This window comes from Diabrotica virgifera, chromosome 7, assembly GCF_917563875.1.
Source record: "Diabrotica virgifera virgifera chromosome 7, PGI_DIABVI_V3a".
In the NCBI taxonomy this organism is placed as follows: domain Eukaryota; kingdom Metazoa; phylum Arthropoda; class Insecta; order Coleoptera; family Chrysomelidae; genus Diabrotica; species Diabrotica virgifera.
Window position 1 is genome coordinate 68,058,726 of NC_065449.1, and position 14,650 is coordinate 68,073,375.

A 14,650-nucleotide genomic window follows, 5' to 3' on the forward strand; every position below is an offset into this window, starting at 1 on the left:
ATTATATTTAATATTATCCCGCAGAACAGCTATCGAAATAATTTATTATATTTAATTTGCGGTTATATGAAATAATGTAAAAGTTACGGATATTAAAGCATTTATGAAGAATTAAAAATAGTTACACAGAGCCAACTTATAACTTACCTAATATAACAGATAATAAATATGAATAATTAAGATGTACAGAAATAAATACGAATTTAAACTAACACCATGACAAATAACAATACATAGATTTCATTGGAAAGTAAATACATATATACAATATCTATGTATACAGGCTGTAACAAAAATACAGGTCATAAATTAAATCACATATTCTGGGACCAAAAATAGTTCGATTGAACCTAACTTACCTTAGTACAAATGTGCACCTAAAAAAAGTTACAGCCCTTTGAAGTTACAAAATAAAAATCGATTTTTTTCAATATATCGAAAACTTTTTGAGGTTTCTTATTGAAAACGGACATGTGACATTCTTATGATAGGAACATCTTAAAAAAATTATAATGAAATTTGTGCACCCCATAAAAATTTTGTGGGGGTTTTGTTCCCTTAAACCCCCCCAAACTTTTGTGTACGTTCCAATTAAATTATCATTGTGACACAATTAGTTAAACACAATATTTTTAAAACTTTTTTGCCTCTTAGTACTTTTTCGAAATGTTAGTTTTTTTTGAGATATTTTGAATATTTTGTCAAATCCACCACATATTTGTGTACTGTTAAGTACGATTTTAGAGACTTGGTAATAATATTATGAAAATTTATTTATAAATTACAGTTTGAGGTATACTTCGAACCATATTAAAAAAGAAGCCACATCTCAATAAAAGGTGCCTTATCTGAAAAATAATAAGAGGCAAAAAAGTTTTAAAAATAATGTGTTTAAGTAATGATACAGCAATAATAGTTTAAATGGAACGTACACAAACATTTGGGGGGTTTAAAGGCACAAACCCCCATAAAATTTTTTATGTAAACATATTAAAAAAGAAGCCGCATCTCGATTAAAACTGGTTTATCCAAAAAGTACTAAGAGGCAAAAAAGTTTTAAAAACATTATGTTTAACTAATGGTACTACAATAATAATTTAATTGGAACGTACATAAAAGTTTAGGGGGGTTTAAGGGAACAAAACCCCCATAAAATTTTTATGGGCTGCACAAATTCCACTATAATTTCTTTTTAGGATGTTCATGCCATAAGAATGCCACATGTCCATTTTCATTAAAAAAATCTCTAATAGTTTTCGATATATCGGAAAAAATCGATTTTCATTTTGTAACTTCAAAGGGCTGTAACTCTCTTTGTGTGCATATTTGTACTAAGGTAAGTTAGGTTCAATCGAAATATTTTTGCTCCCAGAATATGTGATTTAATTTATGACCTGTATTTTGTTACACCCTGTATATTTATATTGTGTGTAGATAAAATATTGTATTAAACGTACGAAGCAGAAAAAGGAGTTCTGTAATAATTAATGATTTTAAACTGAAGCATATCTGGCATAATGGTATCAAAAAATACTCTCAAGATTGTTAATTGATATGTATTAAATATCCTTTAATAATTTATTTGATTAAATATTTGATCTTGTTCCTCCACCAGTCTCTTAAGTGTTATTTTGTTTTGTATTTATATTCCTTTAAAGCTCATCTTAATTATTTCATTCATTATTTAATATATTTGGCGTTTTTGCTCCAATAGTCTCTTATTTATTTCAAATTTGCATAATGTGTGAATTCAGAAGAAATAAACATAGAAAAAACCAAGCACAAGTGTTTAGGATCACTGCTTCCAATGGGAACAATGTCAAAGTCAAGATCATAAATAATGTTTGAGACTATCAGATGATAGGTATGGATCCCGCGTATGAAAAAAAAGTTGATTAATAGCAAGCTGAAAATTTGTTAATAGCTTAAGGTTGTCTAGTCGGATAAACTTTGATATATGGGAACACTGTAACAGGGGCAGTTTTAATTGTGGAACAGGTTAAAAATTTGGAACGGTTAGAACACGAAAATGGCACATTTATTTTGTCCGGCAGAACAGAGATAAACTCTCCGAACAGAGATTAAACTCTCATGCAAAAATCAGACTGCTATTTATCACCTGTCATAATTCCTGTCATTTAACATATTCTACATGTTCCACTCATTAAAACGCCAAGTTGGTGATAAATAGCAGTCTGATTTTGCATCAGAATTTAATCTCTGTTCGGAGAGTTTAAGTCTGTTCTGTCGGACAAAATACATGTGCCGTTTTCGTGGTCTGACCGTTCCAAATTTTTAACCTGTTCCACAGTTAAAACTTCCCCTGTTCCAGTGTTCCCATATATCAATGTTTGTCCGACTAGACACCCTTAAGCTAATAACAAATTTTCAGCTTGCTATTAATCAACTTTTTTTTCATACGCGGGATCCAGACCTATGATGGTACACTCGATCAATCAATTACAGAAAAATGTACACAGAATAAAAAACAAAGAGATCAGGAGAAGAACCAAGGTAACTGACGTCATCGAAAGGATAGCCAGACTAAAATGAGGATGAACAGGACACAGCCAGAATGACAGATGGGCGATAGAAAAAGAGGTTATTAAAATGGAGACCAAGGGAAGACCAAAGAAGCGTCAGGCTACAATATGAATTGACGATTTAAGAAGGCTTAATAAAAACTGGATGAGAGCATTGCAAGATAGACGAGGTTGGAAACAGGAGATGGAGACCTACGTTTAGCAGTGGAGTTTTGAAGCTGGATGATGATGTACACAGTGAAAGCCATATAATTACTAAATAATATACGTTGGGAACAAAATATTGTAAAGGAAAATAAAAACAATAAAGAATATACTTAGTAACGAAAAGTAGTAAGACATGGTCACTAAAAGAGCAAATAAGACAAAACAGAACCGAAAACAATGAGTCTGTGAAAATTGAATTCTGGAGAAGATCTAGAGAAAATTCAACAATAGAAAGGGTATGGATCAACGGCATTAAAACCAAATAACTTAAATGGTACGGATATGTCAAAAGAATTACCATGGAAACAATATTTAAACAGATCTCGATGTAGAAGCCTAGAAAACATATAAAGGAGATGACCAAGAAAAAACTGGATTAAATGGCTGTGAAAATGGAAGTCTGGAGAAGATCTAAAGAAAATTCAACAATGGAAAGGGTAGGAATCGACGGCATTAAAACCAAATAACTTAAATGGTAGCGACATATCAAAAGAATTATCAAGGAAATAATATCTAAACATATCTTAATGTAGAAGCTTAGAAGACGTATAAAGGGGATGACCAAAAACAAACTGGATAAAAGGTATGAAATCGAAAATGCGGGAGACAGTCTGGAAAGAAGACCGAGGATGGTTAGTCTGGAAGATAGACAGAGGATGGTTAGATGCAGGCAATTTTGTCTAAGAAGATATCGTAGACCGTTTTAAAACCGGTGTATATGTAAAAAAGCATATAAAGTCTTAAATGTGACGAATTAAGAACTATTAACTTCTTGTGGCATTAAAACGATATAAAAAAATAAAGCGTTAATCAAAATAATCAACAAAAAGGTAAAATTATATTCAAAGGTATATGCACCAGAAAAACAATATAAAACACAATGAATTATATTTATGTTTAATAAGGCATTGTCAAATTTCCATATACATGAGTCGAATACTATTTTCGTCAGTATCATTGTATTTATTGTCCATTTAAAAATATCAATGTATGGCGTTAATTAAAATTTTGAAAAAATAAACAAGCCCAAACAAAAATGAGCAGATGTTCTCTAACCCATTAATACTGACGTTATTTCTGGAAATTTGACGTGTGAAAATTAATTAAGAGGAGTACTTACAGCCATGACTGCTGAGCTCGTTTATATCCTGGCGTCGGGATGCTACTGAGACGCCGATTCACAAGTGTTAGACTTTATGTTGAAACTGAGCGGAGGCGTATTAGGTGCACACTTGTTTTTTAATATATAATATCAGTTCTATTTCTTCAAAATTAAGTAATCGAACGATGATCGAAAATAAAATCGAAATTTTTGCGTAGGACGAAGCAGTTGCCAAAAGAAAATAATATGTCTGTTTGCGAAAAATTGATAAAAAATTTATTTGAAATTCTGAATGATGTATGTTTCCTGTGTGTATGTTTGTTTTTAAATAATCCCAATCATCAAAGATGAATTTTTTTAACTTTATTTATTCTTATCAGCAAACTCGAGAAAAAATAACACGGGCTTTGAATGCGACGTTTCGTTTTCGAGAGGGACATACACTGTTCTATACAACTCTATGCAATAGAAAATAAAGGTTTTTATTAATTAGAGAGAGGCATACACTGTTCTATACAACCCTATGCAATAGAAAATAAAGGTTTTTATAAATTAATTTAAAAAAACACACACAACTAGCAAAGGACAAAAAACACTAAACGAAATTGTTTTTGTTGTTGATAGAGCAAGTGTTAGACTGTTAATCCAGATATTAAATCATTGGTTGATTGGGCAAAAAATCATGCATTAAATATATAAATATTGAAAAAAAAATAACTAATCTGGTAGTTTTTGGTCCAAACAGGGTATATTTGGAGATAAGCAATACTATTGAAATAGTTATTGATAATGAAATCATTAAACCTGTAGCTATTGCAAAATATCTAGGTTTAACTTTAGACAATCACCTAAAATTTAGAAAACGTATTAACACTTACCTACACCTCAGGGTAGAAGGGATAAAGATTATACAGGGTGTAACGTAAATACAGGTCATAAATTAAATCACATATTCTGGGACCAAAAATAGTTCAATTGAACCTAACTTACCTTAGTACAAATATGCACATAAAAAAAGTTACAGCCCTTTGAAGTTACAAAATGAAAATCGATTTTTTCGAATATATCGAAAACTATTCGAAATTTTTTATCGAAAATGGAGGTGTGGCATTCTTATGGTAGGAACATCTAAGAAAAATTACAGTGAAATTTGTGCACCCCATAAAAATTTTATGGGGGTTTTGTTCCCTTAAACCCCCCCAAACTTTTGTGTACGTTCCAATTAAATTATTATTGTGGTACCATTAGTTAAATTCAATATTTTTAAAACATTTTTGACTGTTAGTATTTTTTCGATAAGGCAGTTTTTATCGAGTTGCTGCTTCTTTTTAAATATGTTTACATAAAAATTTTAGGGGGCTTTTGTTCCTTTAAACCCCCCAAATGTTTGTGTACGTTCCAATTAAACTATTACTGCGATACCATTAGTTAAACACAGTGTTTTGAAAACTTTCTGCCTCTTTGTATTTTTTCGATAAGGCACCTTTTATCGAGATGTGGCTTCTTTTTTAGTATGGCTGAAAATATACCTAAAAATGTAAATCATAAATAAATTTTCATATTATTACTAAGTCTCCATAATCGTACTTAACCATATACAAATATGTGGTGGATTTAACAAATATTCAAAATATCTCGATAAAAACTCCACTTTTTGAAAAAGTACTAAGAGGCAAAATACTTTTTGAAGTTATACTTCTTTAGGCACGAGGGTAAATTTTTATTTTACTGGGCGCATGCGCACACCGACAGTATGGTATAAATGTTATACTTAATCTGATTGGGTGTTAAAATCATCTGCCAATAATCAATATGGAGATTTTGGATAAACAAATTAATGTTGTGTATATTAGTTTTTATAGTTGCGATGGCAGAGAAAAAAGTTTATAATTGTAGTGACTTTTTAAATAGTTTTTAAAAGCGACAGGTACGTAATAATAATTGTAAATGTTTCAGTATCCTAATAAAAAATTTCCTACCTACCTATTTGGAAAACTTAAAAATAACCTACCAAAATAGTATGTAATGCTTTGATTTACATAATTTGATTACTATCAAAATTTCTATCAATATTCACCTAATATATTGTTTTCTTACTCTATGTTTTGTTGTATTTTAATATTTCAATTCTAAATGATTTCAATTCAAAATCAACATAATTTGATTAAATTCAGAACTGTCAAAAGTTTAATCCGTTTAGTTAGTTGATCTTCGCACATGATGACGCATGGTGACGCATGGACGCACGGGCAAAAAGCGAGGCAATGGGTGCTCGATCTATTTAACATCTGTAGCTCTACCTACCAGATTCCACAAATGTGGCGTAAATCAAAAGTAGTAGCCCTTCTGAAACCTGGTAAAGACCCTGAACTACCGAGTAACTACCGTCCGATATCTCTTCTGTGTCATTTATATAAATTGTATGAACGCCTCATTTTGAACCGCATCCAGGAGACATTAGATGCAAAACTAATCCCACAACAAGCAGGCTTCAGACCAGGTAAATCATGCACAGGACAAGTGCTGAACCTAACAGAGCACATAGAGGAGGGATTTGAGCAGAGGGAGATAGTGGGAGTAGCCTTGATAGACCTCACAGCGGCCTACGATACGATAAACCACAGGACCTTGCTAACTAAGATCTATAACACTGTGCTTGACTATGACCTGGTAAACATCATTAGATCACTGTTGTGTAATAGACGCTTCTACGTTGTGCAAAATGGAAAGAAGAGCAGATGGAGAACCCAAAAAAATGGCCTACCTCAAGGAAGCGTTCTGGCGCCGTCCCTATTTAACATCTACACCAATGACCAACCAATGCACCCTCAGACTGAGAGTTTTGTGTACGCTGACGACCTTGGTATCGCCGTAAAGGGGAAAACACTCACACAAGTAGAGTCGACAATGGAAGAGGCTTTAAACATGATGTCAACTTACTACAAACAAAACTCATTAAAGCCAAACCCTACTAAAACCCAAGTATGTGCATTCCACCTCAACAACCATCTGGCGCATGTAAAACTGAATGTTTCCTGGGAGGGACAACGCTTGGAACATACTGATAGGCCCAAACATCTTGGAGTGATACTAGACCGTTCATTAACGTATAAATTCCACTGTCAGAGCACAAGACAAAAGGTTTCTACGAGAAACAACCTTCTCCGGAAACTCGTAGGGAGCAAGTGGGGTGCAAACCCCCAGGTCTTAAAGACAACAGCTGAGGCCTTATGTTTCTCAACAGGGGAATATGCTTGTCCCGTCTGGGGTAGATCTAGACACGCCCAACAAGTCACCACGGCGTTAAATGAAACATGTAGAATAATTACCGGTTGTATGAAGCCTACCCCTCTACCATTACTGTACCGGGCAGCTGGATTCGCATCACCAGACGACCGTAGATGCGCCTCACAATATGTGGAGAAGTTCAGGCAAACTTTCGATGAAAGGCACCAATTATACGGGTTTGATGAACCGCCAGGAATCAGCCGACTTAAATCAAGGAAAAGGTTTATGAGAAATGTCAGCGTCGAACCACCCGAACTGTTCCCCCTACATCCAGAACGACCTAATGGTATGAACCTGGACTGGATAACCTGGCGGACACTCAACCGAATACGCACAGGTGTTGCCCCTGTAAAACAGAACCTTATTAAATGGGGCATCAAGACAGATAACGACGCACTTTGTGAGTGTGGGGAAATACAGAGCGTGGAGCATCTGAGAATATGCAGACTTTGCCCATCACAGTGTACCCTCGATGATTTATGGCTCGCAAATACAAAGGGTGTAGACGTAGCCCGATATTGGGCAGAAAAACTGTAGTCGGATCCAGACACGAAAAAGTAAAGTAAGGTCTTCGTGGGTAAAAGTTTAAGGTGAATGAATTTCAATACTAACTGCGCTGATAAGCGGGTTCGAACCCCAATAGAAACTTTTGTTTTTTATTGTTTTTATACATTTTATGATTGTAAGTATATTTATTATATAATTTTTTTTTCAGAAAATACGTATCTAGTTAAAAATGTTTCCGACAATTATTGTTCAGAAAACATTTGTGGTATTTTTCAATGTGTTTGTGTGTGTTTTATTCTTTTATTATTTTTATTTTTGGCACGGTTTTAAAAATAATTTTGAGAAGTAGTACAGTGGGTGATCATATTATTAGAGCCACCTAGTAAAATTCAATGTTTTAGAGGAAGGGTATATAATTGAGCTGCATCATATATTAACGCATTTGTTTCCATTTGGCTGTCTTATTACACTTTATGAAAGTGCAATAAATGGTCTGACAATAGTGGCAACATCTATGTGTGGCAATGCGTGACTCAGATGCCATTCTTTGTCAGTGCTGCCCAGCCTAGCTTGCAACTCGTGTGACTATTATTTTGTATTCTTGATGTTTAGAGTTATAATAAACTTTGTGAGTTTCCATTGCTCTCTAGTGATATTCTGACAGTCCTATACTATATTTTGTGAATTTAGTAAAAATTGCGCGTTCGTTACACTAGTGGTACCAGAACATCATGGGAAATCCAAAGACATCTCACCAAGGAAAATAGCAAAAATAAAACTTTAATATTCAATACTAATCACTCCAACAGAAACATAGCATCCATTTCTAAGGTTTCAAAGGCAACGTGGACCGTATAAACAAAAAACTTACATAGCATTATTAAACAAAAGTAAAATTTTTTGATGTGGCTCTAATAATATGATCACCCACTGTAAGTATAAATAAGTTTAATATTTAAATAAAATATAAATAAACTGTTTAAAGTATATTAATTTCGTTGAAATCATATAATAGAAGTATAACTTCTTACGTGCATACAAAGTACACACACATTCTTTTTTTAAAACATTGTGTATAACTAATGGTACTACAATAATAATTAAATTGGAACGTACACAAAAGTTTGGGGGGTCTAAAGGAACAAAACCCCATAAAACTTTTATGGGGTGTATAAATTTCACTATAATTTTTTCTTAAGATACTACTGCCATAAGAATGTCGCATGTCCATTTTCAATAAAATATCTCTAATAGTTTTCGATATATTGTAAAAAATCAATTTTTATTTTGTAACTTCAAAGGGCTGTAACTTTTTTTATGTGCACATTTGTACTAAGGTAAGTTAGGTTCAATCGAACTATTTTGGTCCCAGAATATGTGACTACATTTATGACCTGTATTTTTGTTACACCCTGTATATATTAACACTAACGGAGAATTAACTAACAATATACGATACGCTGATGACACGCTTATAGTAACAGATAACCTAGCAAATTTACATATTTGCTTTAAAACATAAACACTCATACAAGTATGGTCTTAAAATGAACATCAACAAAAAGACTAAATTTTTGATTGTAACAAAGAAGCTATATACCAATGTGAATTTAACCATAAATCATAAGCAAGTTAAAAGAGTTACGTCCTACAAATACATATTTAGGTTCACTGATACTAATGACTAGACAAGAGAAATTAAAGGCGAATAGAAATAGCGCGACAATCATTCATCAAAATCAAAAAGTTCCTAAGCTGCTGATAGTGTAGGAAACAGAGGTTGAACCTTGCAAAATGGACACAAGTCCGGTTTTATTTTTTTTCTGGCATATCAAGGGGTGCTTATTATAAGACTAACTTTTTCTGAAAAAATTTCGCCCCGGAACCCCCCTTTTCACCCCTTTAAAGGGGGTAATTTATGGTTTTTGCAGAACGTAGCCCTTCCTGTACCTTTTACAAAAAATTTCTTTTATAGAAATATGAAGAGGACTATATTTTCTACGATTTATTTCCGACAGCATCTCTCTATCATCCACCGTTTAGCAAGGGTGGCGCCCCAAAGTTGACAAGTTTTTAAAAAATATGTTTTTAAAAAAAAATATATTTTTCCCTAACTGTAACGGAAATTAAAAAGAAATGCTGCGGAAATTATTCACAAATAGATGGTTGATTTTTTGGTATAGGTTTCACTTTAGGGTAATTGCCCTTTTTTTAATTACAGGGTGTTACATTTTAAAAAACCCCTTTTTATACCATCTGAACCGTTTATGCTAGAGTAAAAAGACTTTCAGCGATTACCCATGTACTGGTGTTATTTACAAATTTGTATAATGCACCCCCATTTTTTCCCCTGAACCACCCAAAAAAAAGAAGAATTAATAAATAAAGTGATTTTCTTGGAATCCTTCACAAACAATGCCCTTCATTAATATGCTTCATATATCATTTTGTGCAAGTTATTATTGCCCATGCATGGACACTAAAAGCGATTTCCTAGTACAACCCCTGTAGCCAAAAACAATAAATAAAATGGGGGGTTGAAATTTTTTTTTTGTTTTTTGCTTTTTGATCCATATGGGCATATGCTTCATCAATAGTGCTTTTCAAAAATATATATAGTTATTGCAACATCCCTGCGCAAACCACCCCTATCCTTGAAAATATACTGCAGAAACTACCCCTATACCTTATCCAGCATGTTTTTACGATTTTCTCATTACCTATTCATTTTTTTTAAACAAAACTTACACAAGGTTAAAGACCACTATTTACTCTAAAAATTAGGTCCCATTCATTTTTTTCGTTTAAACAACCGTTACGGCACAGTGGCGACGTAAACCTCATATATGCTTTGAGGGGCTCCAGTTTTTGTTTATTTTTTCGTCATCTGTTTGTTTTATTGATAAAGTACTTATGTAAAATAAAACAACACAGTGTAACCTACAAATGACCTATGCACATTTTACATTCTTTGCTCCCCAAAGCTACAGTGGTGGCCCAAAATAAATTTTTTCATATTTTGCCACCTACACACATTTTATTGCGTTAATGCTACCTTAATAGCACAATATTCACCCCTAAGTGGTCGCTAAGCAGTGGCGGATCCAGGGAGGGGTGATGGGGGCGATCACCCCCCCACCCCTCTCAAAACAAGTGATATTATATTTGAAGATTATAAAAATATTCATTTATTTTTATAGAAATACTTATATTATATTAATATTATTTTTATAAGAATGACTTTTTATGCTTTAGCGACAGTGGCGGATCCAGAATCGTTAAGAGGGGAGTGCCAATTGGTTAAATCTCTATAAAAATAAATGAATATTTTTATAATCTTTGAATATAATATCACTTGGTTTGAGAGGGGGGAGGTGATCACCCCCCATCACCCCTCCCTGGATCCGTCACTGCGTAGCGACCACCTAAGGGTAAATATTGTGCTGTTAAGGTAGCATTAATGCAATAAAATAAATGTAGGTGGCGAAAATATGCAAAAATTTATTTTGGGCCACCACTGTGGCTTTGGGGAGCAAAGAATGTTAAATGTGCATAAGTCATAATTTGTAGGCTACACTGTGTTGTTTTATTTTGCATAAGTACTTTATCAATAAAACGAACAGATGACGAAAAAAAAAAACAAAAACTGGAGCCCGTCAAAGCATATATGAGGTTTACGGCGCCACTGTGCCGTAACGGTTGCTTATACGAAAAAATGAATAGGACATAATTTTTAGAGTAAATAGTGGTCTTTAACCTTGTATAAGTTTTGTTTACAAAGAATACATAGGTAATGAGAAAATCGTAAAAACATGCTCGCCAAGGGATAGGGGTAGTTTCTGCAGTATATTTTCAAGGATAGGGGTGGTTTTCGCAGAGATGTTGCAATAGCCATATATATTTTTGAAAAGCACTATTGATGAAGCATGTGCCCATGTGGATCAAAAAGCAAAAAACAAAAAAAAATTTTCAACCCCCCATTTTATTTATTTTTTTTTGCTATAAAGGTTGCACTAGGAAATTGCTTTTGGTGTCCATGCATGGGTAATAATAACGTGCACAAAATGATATATGAAGCATATTAATAAAAGGCATTGTGTGTGAAGGATTCCAAGAAAATCAATTTATTTATTAATTCTTCTTTTTTTTTGTCGTGGTTCCGGGGAAAAAATGGGGGTGCATTATACAAATTTGTAAATAGCACCTGTACGTGGGTAATCGCTGAAAGTCTTTTTACTCTAGCATAAACGGTTCAGATGGTATAAAAAGAGGTTTTTTAAAATGTAACACCCTGTAATTAAAAAAAGGGCAATTACTCTTAAGTAAAACCTATACCAAAAAATCAGTCAATTATTTGTGAATAATTGCCGCAGGATTTCTTCTTAATTTCCGTTACAGTTAGGAAAAAACATATTTTTTTTAAAAACATCTTTTTTTGAAAACTTGTCAAATTTAGGGCGCCACCCCCGCTAAACGGTGGATGATAGAGAGATGGTGTCGGAAATAAATCGTAGGAAATATAGTCCTCTTCATATTTCTATAAAAGAAATTTTTTGTAAAAGTTACAGGAAGGGCTACGTTCCGCAAGAACCACAAATTACCCCCTTTAAAGGGGTGAAAAGGGAGGTTCCGGGGCGAAATTTTTTCAGAAAAAGTTAGTCTCATAATAAGCACCCCTTGATATACCAGGAAAAAAATAAAACCGGACTTGTGTCCATTTTGCAAGGTTCAACCTTTGTTTCCTACACTATGAGACATAAATCTGAAATTGAGAACGAAAATGTTAAGGTGCTATGTTTTCTCCATTCTGATGTATTGCATGGAAGCTTGGACACTAAAAAAGATAAACATCAAAAACATTGAGGCAATCGATATGTGATGCTACAGGAGAATGTGGAAATAGTATATTGTACAACAAGTGAGAAAAAAGACATACATATTTCCCACGAGCGCAGAAGTTAGTCCCTCCGCAAATCAAGCGAGGGCGAAATATGTCATTTTCTCATGTGTTGTACACTGTACTTTTTCTATGGATGCGTTATTGTCAAGAGTTAAAACTTCAAAATTAAATAATTTAGGTGCTTTTAGGTATATTATATGCCTAAATTGAAATAAAATACATATACACATATTATATAGGTATTTAATATTTTTAATATTTATATACTTTTTTTATTTAAAATTATAATTCACAGTTATATTTGAACAGTTTTAAAAGGTAATTCTTGGTAAGTTTTGTTTTAACACATTTTGTTTGACAAAAATAATTATGTTTCTATTGTGCATGTTACCATGGAAACGGCGATCAGGTGTATGGAAAACCGGCAATGGCCGACTTTTCTCACTACAATGGTCGACTTTTCTCACTGCGTAAGAAATGTTTCGTTTTGAATATCTGTAAGTAGTTAGAGAAGTGGCACATTGTATAGCATCCATAGAAAAATACCATAGACATCGAGAGTAACAAATCAAGATCTTTTGCTAAAGATGGGGAAGGAATACTCATAAAAAGTCATAAAAAGTCATAAAAACCACACAAACGAGAAAACTGGAATATCTAGACCACATAATAAAACTACTCCCTGCTAAGGCTCATAATCCAAGGAAAAATCTCGGAAAAGAGAAATGTGGGACGTAGGAGGATTTCCTGGTTGCGAAATTTAAGAGAGTGGTACAGGTGCAGTTCAATACAATTGTTCATAGCTGCAGCCACAAAGTTAAGATTGCTGTAATGGTAGCCAACCTCCGATAGGAGACGGTACTGCAAGAGAGTAAAGCATTTCTCAGTTTAAGAACAATTTATGATAATCGCCGCTGTCTATCATACAAAGTAAAAAAAGAATAGATACTGTCCGGAAGTTGAGTCCTATCAAAATTTAACTATAGTGATGTTGTGTATGCATATTAGCTCAGATGACACGAGAAGAATTTGAGTGGTTCAAAATTCGTGTCTTCGTCTGATCTGTGGTATAAGATTACCAGCCTATTTCTCACAAATTAAAACATGTAAAATGGTTGAGCGTGGAAAAGAGAAGATTTCTACATGCTACTTTTCTATTTTACAAAATTATCAATTTACCAGCATTAGTTAGGGTTATATACAAGTTACATACAGGGTGTTTCATTAAGAATGTTTAATCTCTGAGTTGTAGATTCTAGACCTCAAAATATTAAGATTTAACCAAAATCTGTTAAATAAAGTATGGCTCCTTACTCAGGTACAGGGTGTTTTATTTAAAAATTTAAAAACTATTTTTGCTCAGTATTTTAAAACTATTCGACATATCCTTTTCATACTTGGCAGAAAGTGTAGGTACTATACACCCTATGAAATTGTGTTAAATAAACGTTTCTGGCCTGTACCAGAGGCTTAAGACAGGGGACAGTGAATTGTTGACACTTCCCAAATTCTGCGGCACTAGCGGAATTGCCATTTTAGCGCAATTTTTCGATTCTCCAATACTCTATACTCTATAATATGTAAATATCATACTCTTCACTCGTACCGTTAAAGTTAAGTTGTTTTGAACTAAAAAGGAATGTGATTAGTTTATTAATTTTGAAAAGAGATTTGTCATGAAATTTTAAGAAAGTTTTAATATCTAATCTAGTTAGAATAAAACATGTGAAGGGGTCGTGAATATTTACAGCGTATTTGGACCATTACCCAAAAGGTGACCCCCGTTAAGATAAGCAAAATGCCCTCACTCCCAGAATTAATATTTTTTAATTTATTAGAGCAGGGGTGTCAAACTCAATTTTGCAGAGGGCCATATATTAAATTCAGAATGTGTCGGCGGGCCAGATTCAAATAAAAAAAAATGTACTGAATTATTATAACATTTTATTTAATAGTATACTTATAATATACGGTTGTTAAAAATCATATCAAAGTTATAAAAGAGGGTAATTATTTTGAGCTCGAGGATCCAGATACCTGACTTCTCTTGTTTTTGACAAGCTCATTGATGTCAGGTATCATATTCGTTGTATTTATTTTAAG

General features: G+C 33.3%; 2 protein-coding genes across 2 annotated transcripts in view; one reads left to right on the plus strand and one right to left on the minus strand.

Annotated features, from left to right (window-relative positions):
* Nucleotides 1-4,019, minus strand: part of LOC114325205 (myophilin) — a 31,147-nt gene extending 27,128 nt beyond the window's left edge. Inside the window, exon 1 of the mRNA XM_028273205.1 lies at nucleotides 3,871-4,019. Coding sequence (XP_028129006.1) covers nucleotides 3,871-3,876 — 6 coding nt within the window. The 5' untranslated portion in view covers nucleotides 3,877-4,019. The remainder of the gene's footprint in view (nucleotides 1-3,870) is intronic.
* The window catches only part of LOC114325204 (muscle-specific protein 20), a 149,589-nt gene that overhangs the window by 94,560 nt on the left and 40,379 nt on the right, over nucleotides 1-14,650 (plus strand). The window lies entirely within an intron of this gene.